Source organism: Leopardus geoffroyi, chromosome C3 (assembly GCF_018350155.1).
Source record: "Leopardus geoffroyi isolate Oge1 chromosome C3, O.geoffroyi_Oge1_pat1.0, whole genome shotgun sequence".
Taxonomy (NCBI): Eukaryota; Metazoa; Chordata; class Mammalia; order Carnivora; family Felidae; genus Leopardus; species Leopardus geoffroyi.
In genome coordinates, this window is record NC_059338.1 from 45146295 (window position 1) to 45163504 (window position 17210).

Here is a 17210-nt window from a genome sequence, read left to right on the forward strand (position 1 = left end):
TCTCTGCTGCCAGTGTAGAGCCCGCTTCAGACTCTCTGTCTCCCTCTCTACCCCTGCTCCGCCTCACATATGCTCTATCTCTCCAAAATAAATAAACATTAAAAAAAAAGAAAAAGAAAGACTTCTATTTCTTTACCCAGATCATTCCCTATGAACTAAAAGGATTCAGAATTTTTAATATTTTTAATAATCCAGGAGATTCTGTGCCTCCTCACTGAAAAAGCATGTCAGGGATGGGTCTGAGATAAAATCCAGGTACCCCAAAATTAAGTTCCCCAGGTTACCCCTTGTGCCTTTATTAAAAAGTGGGGGAGGTGGTTCCTAAACAAAAGATGGTTTTAATTCCTTCCACAGTGCTAGATTGTGAACAATTGATTTGGACACATTCTACATAACATTTGTCAAGAAATCAAACATCTGTTTTTACCAGAATGTAGTCTGACCATTGTTCCCTCGCAGTTCGAAGGGCTGCCTGCCGCAGTTTCATCACATGGGCAAACCGGGAGCCTGGCCAATGCTTTGGTCCAATTTCATCAGGGTAAGATCTAAAATAATAATAATAATAACAGCAATAATAGGTTATAATTATTGAGTGCCTATATATTCCAGGCTCTGTCCTAAATGTTTATATGCACTAACTCATTTCAACTTCCATCAGCTCTAGGGGGTAGATGGTATTTTTGTTATCATCTTCCTCATATTACAGATAGAGAAGGGGGGATTAAGTAACTGGTGGCTTACTATGCACAAGAATCCTCATATGAGGGGCACCTGGGTGGCTCAGTCAGTTGGGCGTCTGACTCTTGATTTCGGCTCAGGTCATGATCCCAGGGTTGTGGGATAGAGCCCCGCGGTGAGCTCTGCACTAAGTGCGGAGCCTGCTTGGGATTTTCTCCTTCTCTTTCTCCCTCTGCCCCTCTCCCTTGCACGTTCTCTCTCTCTCTCTCTCTCTCTCTCTCTCTCTCTCTCTCAAATAAAAGAAAAGAAAAAAAGAAAAAAAGAACCCTTATATGAAATATTTCAGTGGGTTCTAAGAAGAACCCACTGAATCCTTACAAGGTTAGTACCACCATTCTCTCCAATTCACAGATGAGGAAATTGGTATAGACTGGCTAAGTCATTTGCCTAACGCTACGTAGTTAATAAGGGGCACCGTCAGAATTTGAATCCAGGCATAACCGCAGAGCTCATGTTCCTAAGCACTTTTCAAATATATTCTGCCATCAAATAAATTTAAAAACCTGGCGGCATAAAATATGAGTTTCCCAGAAAAAAAACGAAGGTTACATTTACTTGGTCAAGTGTCAGTGAAGAATTTCATAGAGCCTAACACATTGATCTATCCCAGGTAGAGTGAGAATGTGGAGCAGATATAATGTCATTGGAATCTTTATCAACATCCACAAAACAGTCAGGCCACATCAGCAGGTGGGTTGGCACCCCCTCAAGAACACTTCTGAAGGCTTCCAACTGGTATGGGGATTGATACTGTCACAGTAGCCCCAATCTGGCCATCATTTCAAGTTCTTGTAGCTGTGCTGGCAGTACATTTGTGTTAGACAATGAAAAACCACAAAAACAATGAGAACGCAATTATAGAAGTAAGATTAATAAGCCTATGTATGCACAGGAATGCTCTAAGATGTCTTTGCAACTATTGCTTCAGTGAAAACCGGTGGAAGTCCTGTTTTTCTCAATATATTGCCCCCAAATGCCTTCACTAATATTTTTCCCATTGACCTTGGCATACAATATATTTAGTCAAAACCTGGGTACAGAGAAAATGACCAGGGTACAAGGTAGGTACACAGTCTTTTCAGCCATTCTAATCAGGCCAAATTCCAAAAAAGCATTCAAAATCTTTTATAGTGTTCAAATTTCATTGTTAACTTTTGCTTGATATGTGGACCATATGCTGGGATTTGAGATATATATGTGTATACATATATAGTAAAACTATTATCTCGAAAGGAACAAAACCCAAAAACTTGTTCTGGAATGACATTTATTATTATTATTATTATTATTATTATACAAATTTGGCTTTCAACAAATGACTTATCCTGGGCAAAAATTCAGGCAACTCAATTGATTCTACTTCTACAATTTCTTAAGCTAGAATTGCAGTGGCCTTGGGAACATTTACAATAGTCAGTTTTAAATACACTTATTCATGTTGTCACTCATTCATTTGTTCATCCAACAAGTATTAATTTAGTGCCTGCCAAGAACATTGCACTGGGGAAAAATATGAAGTATTTGTATACTGTAAGCTCTGCCAAAAGACCCAAAACTTACTTAGAAAAAAGTGCATAAATCACATAGTTAATTAACAAAGTTAGTTAAGTGTATTGCCGTGTCAAAAAGGATGAAGTAGAAAATAGCAACACGCGTGTTGAGAGAAAGGTAGATTTTTGTAACTGGAACGATTAGGAACAGCTAGGTGGGGTTTGGCATAAAATTTGGTTTCGAAGACAGAACGGGCCTTCCTGAAGAACAAACCTGCATGAGAACAGCTTCAGGTTGAAAATACAAGGAACATTCTAGACAAAGCAGTTTCCTTTTTGGAAGAAGCAGGCAATATGGATGCATAGCTGTTGGTGTTAAGTTCATGGAGTCTTTAAAACACAGAAGTCTGAGAATACCTCAGTTCAAAAACTGAGAATATTCATTTCAAATACTGAACTTCGTTTTGTGGGTATTGGAGAGCCATTGGAGTCCTTTTAACAGAGAAATTAAACCATGTCATTAGGGTTTTAGTTAAATTGATTTGACAGTATGGTATGTAGAATGACCTTGAAGGTGGAAACAACTAAGAAATTGCTATGGTTACGGGAGGAAGTAACCTAAATGTGCATCAGTAGGGGACTGACTATTCATTATCATTATGTACCTCTGTACAATGAATACTAAGAAGTCATAAAAATAATGAAGAAACCCCTTAATTATCACTATGGAATGATTATGAAAATATGATAAGTAAAAAAAGCAATAATTTATGCCAAATTTTCACTATGATCCCATCAAATACAAAATATTTATACATATATGTAAATAAATAATATAACTGTTTTACCATGTATGCTGGGGCAATTTATTTGTGAACTAAGGAGAACCTGAACTTGGCTGGTAGCTGCAAGAGTAAAGAGGAAGAGAGAAATGTGAAGCTCTGTCAAAGGAAGAAATGGCAGGTCCTTGTAACTTACTAGGTACAGAGACAACCAAGAAGTCATATGTGCCTCCAAGATTAGACCCCTGCCTGGCTGGAAAACTGCTTAAGGGAGTAGGGATAAATAGTTCACAAAATGTCTTGCTACTCACTCTGGTTCCTCCATAGGCCTCCACTCCACATAGTGATAGAACCGCTGTACATTTTTCAACCACTCCCTGAGTATTTCTGTTGTATTATCCACATTGTGATCCGTGGCCACCCTGCGTGAGAGAAAGAACAATATATCTCAGTAACCATCCAAAGAAAGAGAGGGCTAATCCCAAAGAGCCCGGGTTATTTGAAAGGTGAATGGCCAGTTCTGGGGGAAGAAATGTATATATGAAAATGATATCCCTCATGGTCCAAACGAGACAACGGATTTCTGAAGTGAGAGATACTGCTTAAAATCATTTTTGTGTCATTAGTTCCTTAAACAGGGCTCGGCCAATAGTAGAATCTGTAAGTGGTTGTACTAAAATTGTATAAGCAGAAAATGAATTAAGCCAGAGTAGGCTAAGCCAGAGTAAGTTAGCCAGAGTAGGCTAACTAATCTTTTTGGAAATTTTCTTTGGCTTCATTTTTAGTTATCCAAGAAGTAAACTCTGTCTTTTAACATCCCTAACAATGATCTCAATTTACACAATAATTCAGTTGCATTTTCCTCTCAAGTTTGTTTTCGGATCACAGCAAAATTGCTAATCGGGGGTACTGGCATTACATACACTCGAGAGGAAGGTGACGATAATGATTCCCAATATGAAACTGAGAATCTAAGGTATTTTTACCTATTTTGGATTAACATTACCATTACTTACACAAAAGAGAGTACCTTCAGAAGACTTCAAATGTATACAAAACTTGTTTCTACCTTAAAAGTTTAACAAACCAATCTGCTTATCAAGGAATTTAACTCAGTTATTAGAACAAAACCTTTTTAAAATTGTATCACAAAAAGAATTCATGCTGTATATAAGACATCTAAAACAAAGTTATAAAGAACACCTAAAAAGGAAGAGATGTATCAGTCAATTGGAAAAGATGAAGAAAGAAAGAATTATAATCTTGACATCAAATAAGGTGGAATTCTGGCCAAAAAAAATACTAAATATGACAAAGAAGGATACTTTATAATGGTAAAGGACATAATTCACATCAAGAAAACAATAAATGTGAATATCCATGTACCTTCATATAGTACAGGGGCTGGCAAACTTTCTTTAAGACCAAGATAGTAAATATTTTAGGCTCACAGGCCAGACACTCCTTGTTGCAAATACTTATAACTCTGCCTTCGTAGCAGAAAAGCCGCCATAAGTGGTATGCAAATGAATGTTCATTGCTGTATTCCAATAAAGCTTTATTTACAAGAACAAACAATGGATCTACAGGCTGTAGTTTGTCGACCCCTGACAACAGAAACTATGGAGACTTCAAAGAAAAACAGGAACATTAATAAGAGATGTTAGTATACCACTTTCTTGTTTGAAAGATCTTATTTATTATTATTATTTTTTTAATGTTTATTTCTGAGAGAGAAAGAGACAGAGCAAAAGCAGGGGAGGGGCAGAGAGAGAGGGAGAGACAGAATCCAAAGCAGGCTCCAGGCTGTGAGCCGTCAACACAGAGCCTGATGCAGGGCTTGAGCCCACGACCCGTGAGATCATGACCTGAGTCAAAGTTGGACACTTAACCAACTGAGCCATTCAGGAGCCCCAAGATTTTATTTTTTTAAGTAATCTCTGCACCCAACGTGGGGCTTGAACTTACAACCCAGAGATGAAGAGTCGCATACCACACCACTTTCAGTTGAAAATGGTGCAAACAGGAGGAAGTAAATATTACAGAGAATCTATAGAACACAGTGAGACTATGCTTTCTTCTCATGCACATGTGGAACATTCACAATTGACCAACAATTACACTACATAGAAACCTCCACAAAATTGAAAGAAGATATTCTCTGATAATAAAGTAATAAAACTAGAAAGTGGTAATAAAACAAAAAAATTTTGTTAACAACTCTCTATTAAATAATCAAGGCAGAAAGTCCAGAAGCATAAAACAGGAAAAGAGTAGAACAAATAAATCAAAATGTTTCTTTTTTAAAAAATGTTTTAGTTTTGGGGCACCTGGGCGGCTCAGTTGGTTAAGCATCTGACTTTGGCTCAGGTCATGATCTCGTGGTTTGTGAGTTTGAGCCCCTGTGTTGGGCTCTGTGTTGACAACTCAGAGCCTGGATCCTGCTTTGGATTCTGTGTCTCCCTCTCTGCCCCTCTCCCGTTCATGCTCTCTCTCTCTCTTTCTCAAAAACAAATAAATATTAAAAAATTTTTTTAAATGTTTTATTTTTGTAAAATTCCAGTATAATTAACATACAGTGTTATATTAGTTTCAGGTGTACAATATAGTGATTCAACAATGCTATACATTACTTAGTGCCTATCGTGATGTGTACTCTGAATCCTCTTTGCCTATTTCACCTATCCTCCCATCAACCTCCCCTGAAATTTTCAGGAAAATTAACAAAACAACCATTTATTAATCTAATCAAGATAGCCCAGGAATATAAAATAATTGACAAGGATGAAGGGAATATGATTGATATGAAGGAAATTATTTTAAAAATCACAAGCAATTACTTTTCACAACTCAAAAACTAAATTTAAAAACTGGATATAATGGAGGATTTCCTAGGAAGATGCATGTTAACAGAATTGACTTCAGTAGAGATGTAAAACTTAAACAGAACAATTACCAAGGAAGAAGTAAAGAAAGAGAAAAAAGAAAACATTAGGCCCAGATGGTTTCCTGGTAGAATTCTCCCAGATATCCTAATATAGTAGATATTTCCAATGCTATGTAGCTTGTTCTCCAGAGCTTAGGAGAAAAAAATGAAAATTTCAAGTTCTTTTAATAATGCAAGTTTCCATCAACTGACCAATGGATAAAGAAATTGTGGTTTATATACACAATGGAATACTACGTAACGATGAGAAAGAATGAAATATGGCCTTTTGTAGCAACGTGGATGGAACTGGAGAGTGTTATGCTAAGTGAAATAAGCCATACAGAGAAGGACAGATTCCATATGTTTTCACTCCTGTGTGGATCCTGAGAAACTTAAAAGAAGACCATGGAGAAGGGGAAGGAAAAAAAAAATGGTTAGAGAGGGAGGGAGCCAAAATATAAGAGACTCCTAAAAACTGAGAACAAACTGAAGGTTTATGGGGGGTGGGAGGGAGGGGTGGGTGGGTGAGGGTATTGAGGAGGGCACCTGTTGGGATGAGCACTGGGTGTTGTGTGGAAACCAATTTGACAATAAATTTCATATTAAAAAAATAATGCAAATACGATATTAATATCTAAATCTGAGGAAGACACGCACACACACACACACACGCAAATTCAGACCAATATCTTTTAATGAATATGACACAAAAATCCTAAATAAAGTATTAACAAACAGAACCCAACATCCTATTAAGAAAACATTATATAGCATAGCCTAGGATTATTCATTATAAAAGGAAACTCATCAATATGATTCACTATATTAATGGACCAAGAAAAATCATATGATTACTTCTGTAAATGCTAAAAAGGTCTTTAACAAAATTCAACATCTATTCCTGATTTTTAAAAACCACACTGAGTAAAACTAAAACAGAAACGAAGGGAGGAAGGAAGGAAGGAAGGAAGGAAGGTAGAAAGGAAGGGAAGGAAGAAGGGAAGAAGGCAGAAAGAGTAAACAGAAGAGTCATGGGAAGATAGAGGTGTCTGAGATTCTTCAAAGGGAGTAAAAACGCTTCGATTTTATGGGCAATTCAGCAGTCCCTCCTGGAAGGAAAAGCCATGGGCATTAGCAGCAGCAGGGGTTCCCTGGGAACATGGCCTTGATAAGAGCAAAAGAAGAGAAGCGAACAGTGGTTACTTCTTCCATATATGGCTATTTCAGTAAATAGGACTTTGTTAAACACAATCTATGATGGCTCTTGTTCTCCCTACCTGAGCTTTTGGAAGTCACTGCTACTCCCAAAGTAACAAAAATCTTTAAAGGAGAGAATATTCAGAAGTGCTCAAGAGAAAACAATAAATTGTTAAGCAAAGCATAGTGAAGCCCCATGTTATATAGAGAGTAAATTTCTGTAAAACACCAAGTAGCTTGAAACTACGGGACTTAAGCCATAAGGTACAGAAAAATGGGGGATCGAGGCATATGACTAATATTTGAAAATCTCACTTTACAAGATCAGATATCTGAACTAAAACTAGCCTTACTGAAAATATTATTCCAAAAAAAAGAAAATCTGGAGCTGATGCCAATGGCCAATCCAATCTCCTTTCAAGTCTCTTCTGGAAATCAGGTTAGAATCAGCTCCTCCTTTCAGGAGAAGGTCCAGGAGAGGAGGAGACCCGAAGACACACTTGGAAATCCCACTAACCAGATGGGGAGTGAGGTGATGTATGCAGCTGTTGAGGGACATGTGCAGTGTTGTGACACCAGGTGGTCACTTTCAGATGAAAATGGGATAATAAAAGGAGGCAGGAAAGCGGGCCAGAAAGCAACATGGAAGAGGCCATGGGCCCCATCTAGCTTGCGATTGTGCTGAGAAGTGAAGAATCTCAGACTGTCGCTGACAATCATGTCCACTGTGATACATGGCCACAAGCCACCAGCCAAGTAGCCATGAAGGGCACTTTGAGAGTCAACCCATTCATCTCACTGCAGGAAGCATGGGTAGAGCAATTCCTGAATTGTAGGATCAACTCTAATGCACATTAGTCTTTGCTCAAGATACTAGAACAAGAGTAAGTTAAACCAAACAAGATAAAAAAAAACATCTTGACTGCAGTGTTAGCCAAAAGTTATGGGAATTCTACATGCTTGTCCAATTACTATAAATAGTGTGGGCAAATTCACACAGCATCTATTTCTTTCCTTGGTTGCTGTTTCTTCATTACACTTTGCCCTGCCTACATCGATGTATCTCCTCACCATTTTAACAAAGTTGGTCTCATTGTATGAAAATTATTTTCCCGGTGTATGACTAAACAACTCCAGACTCTGCCCAAGTATCCACTACTAACAAACATCCTTAGAAATGAGCTTCTTGGATGTATTTAAAAGTGGATGTGTCTAATTAAAAACAGGGGCATGTGGGTGGCTCAGTTGGTTAAGCATCCAACTTTGGCTCAGGTTCTGATCTCACAGCCCGTGAGTTCAAGCCCTGCATCGAACTCTGTGCTGACAGCTCAGAGTCTGGAGCCTGCTTCGGATTCTGTGTCTCCCTCTCTCTCTGCCCCTCCTCTGCTCACATCTATTTCTCTGTCTCTCCCTCAAAAAAAGTAAATAAAACATTAAAAAAAAAGACAACAGAAGCACAGATTTGAAATACTCTCCTTCTTGAGTGCAAAGAATTTCCTGTTCAATTACTTCCCCAAACTGTTAAGATTCTTTTTGTTCTCAGGCTTCGTGGCAGATGAACAAATTCTCCAGATGTGGTCGGAGGTCCATGCACACCGGTCTTTGATCTCCTGCCCTGTTCCAGGGGAAGAGCAGCGCTGACCACACCAGCCCACTGAGGAAGACTTGCCATCCCCCCTCAAGACAAACTGCTCTGTCCCTCCACGCCCCTGGCACAGGCAAATAAACAGAAACCCAGGGAGACACTCTAACTGCTGCCTTTTTCATCCCTCTGACCAAAAATGTGTTTCCGTTCGAATCCACAATCACGAAAGCACACGGGCGCTGGTCTACACAGAGGGCTGGGGAGAGAGATAGCAACGGCCCAGATGTGAGGTCCCGGGGGAAACACAAGTCTCGAGTGAACAGCTCTATTTTCAGAGCCCTGGAGAACCGTGTGGTGCCTACCCTGCTGCAAGTCTCCACAAGTAACTAGACACAGAAAAGGCTGCAGCTGGGAAGGCTTTTCCCATCAAGCTAAGAAACTGAGGGGTCAAGATGTATGATCCCCTTCAGGGGAAGCCCAGGCATGTCACCCCACAGAAAGCTCCTTCCAGTCCCATAGAAACTGAGCCTTGGGTCTGCTAGCCTTCTCCCTTCAGGCCAGGAAAGGCACCCAGCAAGGTAATAGACATCACTCAAGGGCTCCTTGAAGAAAACAAATGTGTGAAGAGACATCTGGAGAGGTGATCTGCCTACGATTTACTGTTGCTTACATCAACAGCCTGCTTCCTCTCTTCCCTGGGTCTCTCTGGCTCAGGATGAGATAGTAAGGTGAGCTCAGCTCTTGAGCCATGCCAGTCCTCACATAATTGATTTTCTTGGAAGGTCACCATGCGACAGTGGCTTCTCTTTAGCTCTAAGAAGTACCAGGACCTGCCGGCCATGAAGAGGGCTGCCTCCACCAGGAGAGCTGTGGCCCTGATTCACCTGTGGTGCTCGCAGTCGGTCGCCTCTCTGTCCATTGGTCCTTGCTGGCTTTCTTTTGAGCTAGTATTCGAGATGGAAGAGCTGATAGAAACAAGTGCAACATCCACTCGGCTTCAGAGGAAAGTCTGGGCCATTACTCACCAGAATGCTGCCTGTGTCTCTACTTTCTGATTCTGCTTCTAGTTCCTATTTCCTGTTCTCTAGCTGTGCACATCAGCAAAGGCCCACGAGTCTCAGATTCAAAGTCAAATGAGGAAAAAGAGAAACACATACTGCAAATACCATCAACACCACAGTGCAGGGCATCTCCTTGGTTAATGAATTTCCCCGGGGCCAGCAAGTGCATTGTCACTGTTACAGGGAAAAGTGAGAGTTCATGGAGCAGACCAGTAAATAAACATGTCTGCAGGATGATATGATTTTACTACTCGGCTGGGCCAAAAGAAAAATATTGAGATTTCTCTGGCAATGTCTAAACACACTGACATTTCTCCTTGTTCCAGAAGGTCAGTTTTCTTTCCTCAGTCTTGGCTCTTAAACTAACAGCCAACTTGAAATAATTAGAACTGACTCATTTATTTTTACCACAAGTCCTTCCGAGGTTGTGAGGGCTAAACTCACATTGGTAAGTGCGAGGCCACTGGAGCCATGTTGAGGATGCAGACTGGACCTTGCAGCAGGTGAACCACAGATGTTGAGGACGTGGTCCTCCCGATTACTTGCATCTGCACTGACCCTTAGGGAATGTTCTCAGCTTCCCTGCCACCCCAGAAAGCCCAGACGTCTAGTGCTACAGAACAACAGGGCTGCAATCGGTGGGCCAGGACAAAGGCGACAGTGCACAGTGCTTGATATTTGCTACCCCAGAACCTGCAAAATACAAACCCCAGAAGCTCAAGGGAATGGTGACGGAATGAACAACGAGGTTAGTCATCACCCAGACGATTCACACCATGACTAGTAAGTTGGCAAAAGTGAATTTTCCAACTTGGGACTTCAAAAACTGAACTACCCTCTGAACTTGTTTTCATCCGGCAAGGAAGACTCATGGATGTAGAAAATAAAGAGCTCACACCTAAAAATAAGATTCCACTTTTTGAAGCAGACAAATTTATTTTTGTCATCAAAGTCCCACCACCTCTTTCTCTGCTCTCAGGCGAAGCCTCACCAAGTGCTCTGCCAAGGGGAAGAGATACGCTTGGCCACTTGGCAAAATATGCTGATAGATTCCTGCTTCTTGCTTACTGTGTAGAGCTGTTTAAAGACCTAAAATCTGTCTGCTAGGTGAAAACTAGATCAGAATATGGTTAAGGAGATGGACGTGGACCAGGGGCTGGGGATTTCTCCCAACGAAAGCCTTTTCCTAGGTCCTGCCACATCAATTAGCAGCAGCTCCTCCCAAAGAACTAAGGAATCAGGAAAACTCACTTCTCACGAAACCCTCCTCACCAACAAAATAAATGTTTCTACTCCCTCAACATCCTTCCTCCAGATGTCCCATTTAATCGCAGAAACAATCACAGGCATTGCACATCTGAAGACTGGATAAGAGTGATATAAAAGACAAACAAAAACAAAACAAAACAAAACAAAACTTTACTTCTGAGAATGCAGTCAACCAAAGAATCAATTTCATTCCTAAAGGATAGGAAAAGGAAATGGTAAAAATTGGCAACTGACCAGTGAGAAGTCAATTCAAGAGCCCAACGCCATCGTACTAAAGTGCAGATGAACTTAATCAAACATATTACAAATGAGGTATTTCTTGACACTTTGGATTCTGAGGTATAGTTTGCCTCTCTTGGTGTTAAGAACCCCTCACCTGTGGACAGGCACTAGCCCATTCTGAGCCTTAAAATTACATCGCCCCATGTTATAGAAGAGAAGGCTGAGGATGAAAGGTTATGACTTGCTCAAGTCATGCAAAGGGTGGATGTCAGAGCCTGGACTTTTCCTTCGGATGCCCCATCCCAACCCTAGTGCAAACTTCCCCCACTGCACTCACCTGTCAGATCGGAAGGAATTCTATGCGTTGACAAGGACATTGATCAAGAGGACCAGAATGATCATCTTAGAATGAAAGATTGGTCCCCGTTTCCAGAGACCCCTTGTCATACTGGAAGATGTTCATGCCTAAAAGTCCTGCCTAAAAGTTCTTGTAGGATATAAACAGGCTTTTATCTCTAAACCCTGGATATCTGACTTCTCTGGGAACAATGGAAAACCTAACCTTTCTGGGCACACGTTCTAGCATGGCAATAGTCTGATGGAGCCCGCGTGTGTCCCTTCTCTCACACTCTTGGCTCAGACATAGTCGGTTTCACTCCTTGTCATTACAGTGTTATAATGCACAATGTTACATTGGATTCAGGTGTACAACACAGTGATTGGACAGCTCTACACTTATGCTGTGCTCGCCACAAGTGCAGCCACCATCTGTCACCAAGCTTTGTTGAGGTTCATTTCAGCATAATTTTCCTTGGAGTCAAAACTCTTGGAATTCTATGAAAATATCAGCAGCAGTGTCTGAGACAAGATAAATATGTTTCTCATTTGTGTAAATATTCTTCTTCCTGTTTTTCTTCTCCTTTGCCCTTTGTTTCTTCTTCCTGTTATTTTTCACCCACTCCTCATTTCCTCTTTTCTCTTCCTTGCTGGATTTTCCAGTTCTTTTAAGTTTTTCATTATGTGGGTGTGCCCTGAAGAACGGAATTACTAGTGGAACATGTTCCTGCATGGTCAACTAGAGATCTGAAACTAAAGAGAGGACACACAGGATCCAGGGACACATTCTCCTGGAGCCCTAAAGCTCTCTACCCACCAAACACCTCAGGCTAGATGGGATGCCCCAAATCTGCAATTACACATCGATTCTCTGCCCATACTGCCAGGATTGTCTTTCTCCTGCACTGTGATTATCCGGTTCTCCGTCTTTCTCCATTACCAGATTCTCTTCCCTGAGGACAGGACTATGCCAGCACCTAACAGAGTTTACTGTGTAAAACAGGCACTAACCATGGGCCTGATGAATGAACAATTCAGGAAAACTTTTCCCAATAAAATCCAAATGCCTATAAAGGCTGAGCATAGATAACATCAAGGAGTGAAACTATGTCTGAGCTAAGAGTGTGAGAGAAGGGACGCATGTGGGCTCTATCAGACTGTTGCCATGCTAGAACATGTGCCCAGAAAGGCTAGATTTTCCACTGTTCCAAGAGAAGTCAGATATCCAGGTTTTAGAGATAAAAGTCTGTTTGTATCCTACAAGAAGTTTTAGGCAGAACTTTTAGGCATGAACGTGTTCCAGCATGACAAGGGACCTCTGGAAACCAGGGACCCAACACAAAGGCCACATTATTTCAGCTCTGAATAGCCACGGTCCATCCATCTGTGCACACTCAGGACACACAGTTCAGTAATTAAATATTTCAAATACGGCTGGGAGGAGAGCAATAATACCACTCCACTGCTTTCACAAACAAAGGAAGCATTTCCAATAAAAAAAGGAAAGACAAACATGCACAGTTGGACAAGGTCTAAATATTTCTCTCAGTCTAATAGCAATAGGATCAGAAAAAAGAAAAAGCAGTGATCCAGACAGTATGGAGTGGGTACACTTCCCAACAAATACCATATATAACCTCTCTTTGCATAGCAAATAAGGCATACTGATTGCCCATTCAAAAAAAATGATAGCTTCATTGAGATATAATTCACATATCTAACATTCACCCATTTAAAGCATACAGTTCAGTGGTTTTTAACTATATTCGTAGTTGTGCAACCACTGCCATGATCTAATTTCAGAACCTTTTCATCACCTCCAAGAGAAATCTGTACCCACTAGAAATCACTTTCCATTCTCCCCTGCCCCGGCCCTCGGTTACCACTGTTCTACTTCCTGTCTCTATGAATTTGCCTTTTCTGGACATTGCGTATAAAGGAAATCATACAATTGTGGCCTTTTGTGTCTGACTTCCACTTAATGTATTGTTTCCCCAGTTCATACTGCAGCATGTATCAATACTTCATTTATTTTTATGTCTGAATAATACTCCATGGTATGGATAGACCACATTTTGTTTATCCAATGATCAGCTAATAGACATTTGGGTTGTTTTACTTCTTATTTATCATGAATACTACTGTTATGAACATTCATGTACATTCAGGTGTGGACGTATATTTTCATTTCTCTTGGGATTGCTGCCCACATTTTAAATCTTACGGAAAATGAAGAAAATATATTTTATTTTCTTCTCTACCATTTATGGGCTGCACTATGTCCCAGGCACTAACTGGGCATTTTGCATATACAACTCTAATCCTTATGGTAATTCTCAAGGGAGGTATTACTATGCTCATTTAACAGAGCAGGAATCTGAGGCTTAGAGACTTTCTCCCAAAGCTTATGCTCTTTTCACTTATACTTCATCTTTGACATGTATCATTCTCAATTTCTGAAATCCCCAGTTTTCTGTTCCAGTGCAGTGAAGAAGGATCCCTTGCTTTGCCATATCCATGTGCAGATTTCACGTGACATGGACAGATGCAGCACAGGAGCACAGGGACAGACACAAGTATGCAACAAGTGTCACATCTCAGCAGAGGAGCTGAGCAGATGCCACCAATGTAAACAGTCGGTGCTCAGGCCTGGCAGGGCAATGCCCTGGCAAAACACAGAACCCATGCGCAATGAGGTCATGATGAACTGGGGCCAGTGCGACCACAGAGAGAGTCACAGCCCAAGGACTGGGCTTGCTAAATGAGGCACTAGGGAGGACCTCACCCTTGTAGCCACTCTCCATGTGGAAAGGAAAGCCTGCTGAACTGGGCTGAAAACATGAAGGCAAAGTGGTCATTCGAGTGGGGAATCAGGAGAAAGCTCAAAGAAGTGTCCATGTTCTACACGGAAAGGTTTACTTTGACTCATTTGTTTCTGTAGACTTTTAACTGTACTCAAAAATGACAGTAAATACTCTAGTCACCCATTGATTCGGAGTTACTTGAGACTCACTATTATTTGACTAACCACATTCTTCATCAAATGAAAAAGTACCAAGCGGGGGGACATGGCTCTTCTGCCAACCAGCTCTACAACCTTAATGAATTTACTTGAACTCTCTGTACTTTGTTTTGCCATCTGTAAAATGGACTAATAACAGCTGCCATACATACCGAGTTCAGTGAGTTATTGTGAGGCACCAACAACATGTGAAGGACCTCTCAAGAACACTTATTTTGAAAGCTGGCCCTTCCCTCGTCATCCCCAACATACACACATGCGTGTGCACATGCACACACACACACACACACACACACTTTCAAATAAGAAATTAGACAGCCTGTTGAGGTGGCTCTTAAGGTGTATACAACAAAGCTCAACAGGTGCATTTAAGGTGAACAAATCAGAACTACCACAGTCTACCAGTTTTTCGGAAGAAAAAATAGGCATGTCCATTTAAATACGGAGAATATGAGAGAACAGTGTGGCAATGACTGCTAACTGTCTCAGTATTGGTCTTCCTCTTCTTCCTTAGTAATAGAATGTTTAGCTGCGCCTGTGACCATCCAACTTAAGGAGCACGTTGCAAGCTCCACAAGAGCAGGGATGTTTGTCTGTTCTCTTCACCACTCTATCCCTAGCACTTATAAGACTGCCTAGGACATAGTATGTGCTCAACAAATATTGATTGAATGGTTCCTTCCTCATCAAACTGTAACCCAAGAACTGTGACAACCTCTGCATGCCTCTCTCAGTTTGATAGACACCTGAGCATCTCCTGTGCGTCTCCTCTGTGCCAGGCATCGTGGCACCTCCTGGAAACATTTTGTCACTGGTGTCAAGAGGCTCCTGGTTTCTCACAGTTTAAAAGGAAATACAGGTGTATAAGTAAATAAATAATCATGATTGGGTGTGATGTTTGAAACAGTGGGCACATAGCAAGGTGTCCAAGTGCCAGAGAGGAGGGGTAGCTGAAAAGATGTGGAAGGTCAAAGGATGAGAAGCCCAAATTGAAATTTGAAGAATGAGGGGTGCCTGGGTGGCTTAGGCGGTTGAGTGTCCAACTCTTGATCTTGGCTCAGGTCATGATCTCATGGTTTGTGGGATCGAGTCCCGCATTGGGCTCTGTGCTGACATCATGGAGCCTGCTTGGGATTCTCTTTCTCTGTCTCTGTCTCTGTTTCTCTCTTTCTCTCTGCTCCTCCTTCTCCCTCCCTCCCTCTCTCTCAACATAAATAAATAAATAAATAAGCATTTTTAAAAATTTGCAGAATGAGCAGATATTTAGAGGGAGGTGGAAGGTAGACAGGGTATTCCAGAAGAAGGAACAATATGTGTGGAGGCAGGGAGACAGGCAAACACAGTATGATGTGTTTTCAGAGCTACCTGTATTTTGTTGGCTTACGACTTACAGGTCCAGAGATGATAGATGTCCCTTGGGAAAGGGATGAGCAATGAAGATGTGTGCCCTTTTCTGGGTGGGTCCCTGGCATCTTGCCCCACTTGAAAAAATAAATGTGTGAAGAATTCTCTGAAATAATATATTTTGCCAGATTGTGAAAGATAGATTCCATAGAACCTATTCTTTGAATTCCTCAAAGGAAATGCTCAAAATACACATGAAGCATTGGTCCACTTCATTCCATTTACAGACACAGGTTCAGCTTCCATATATGATGGGTTTTCAGGGAAAAGTGTGATTTCGAACATTCTGACCCATTTTTTTCAAAACTTCACTTAGAGTTCTCAGTCCATGTGTCCAAATTTCTCGCTCCAAAACTGTGCCCAGTACACATTCATCATGTGCTTGTCGAATGGCTAAGCGAATAAATGCCTGCATAAACTGATGAACAATAAAAACACAGTGCCCATATTTACTAAGGGTCCACTACTTAAGCAAAACGCGCAGCAAATATAGCAGAATATTACTAAACCCATATACAGCATTTTGATTTTTTTTCAAAGTCATAAAACTGCTTTCTGCTATAGTACTTACTACCCCATTGAAAAAATTGGGTAGGAACATGAACAAAATCAGAAACTGTCCAACTTGCAAACTGGATTCAAGGCTGTTTTCCCACAGAATCACCTAGAATGAGACCTTGGCTCCAGCCGACGAAAAATCTCTGTCCAGTCCATCACTGTTACTGGATACCTGTTGTTTTGGTTCCAGTAATAACACTCTCAGCCAGCTTAGGAGGGAGAGAGAAAATGTTTGCCTTGAATTTACCTGCTTTGGAAAGTGTTAAGTCTGGCCTCCCCACATCACTTCACTTGAGGTTTCTCCAAGGGGCTGTGGGGGGCAGGGACTAGTGTTTCAGCAGGTGTTAGATCCATGTTCATATTTTATACTCACACTCATATGCAAATTGAAGAGTTCTAAGAAGTATTTTTTAGAGTTTTGAGTATTTTACTCTTATTCATGGTGTCAGAGGCAAACAGGAGACTATTCAGGTGGTATTTTTTTCCATCTCTATTATGGAAAACTACTGTCAGAGGGAAAGAACACTCTGTGCTCCTAACATTTCCAGGGTCCATGTGACTTTGTAACATGCTACTGAGGCGGGGAACGTGCACAAATACAGAGTCTACGGATGTTT

The 17210-nt window shown here is 40.9% G+C and overlaps 1 protein-coding gene across 2 annotated transcripts in view; it reads right to left on the reverse strand.

Moving 5' to 3' along the window:
* Positions 1-17210, reverse strand: part of COLGALT2 (collagen beta(1-O)galactosyltransferase 2) — a 113075-nt gene that overhangs the window by 43709 nt on the left and 52156 nt on the right. For both annotated transcript variants that reach the window (XM_045452659.1, XM_045452660.1), the window contains exons 2-3: positions 3322-3432; positions 428-545 (exon numbers count right to left, since the gene is read on the reverse strand). In XM_045452659.1, the coding sequence (XP_045308615.1) occupies positions 428-545; positions 3322-3432 (229 nt within the window). The remainder of the gene's footprint in view (positions 1-427; positions 546-3321; positions 3433-17210) is intronic.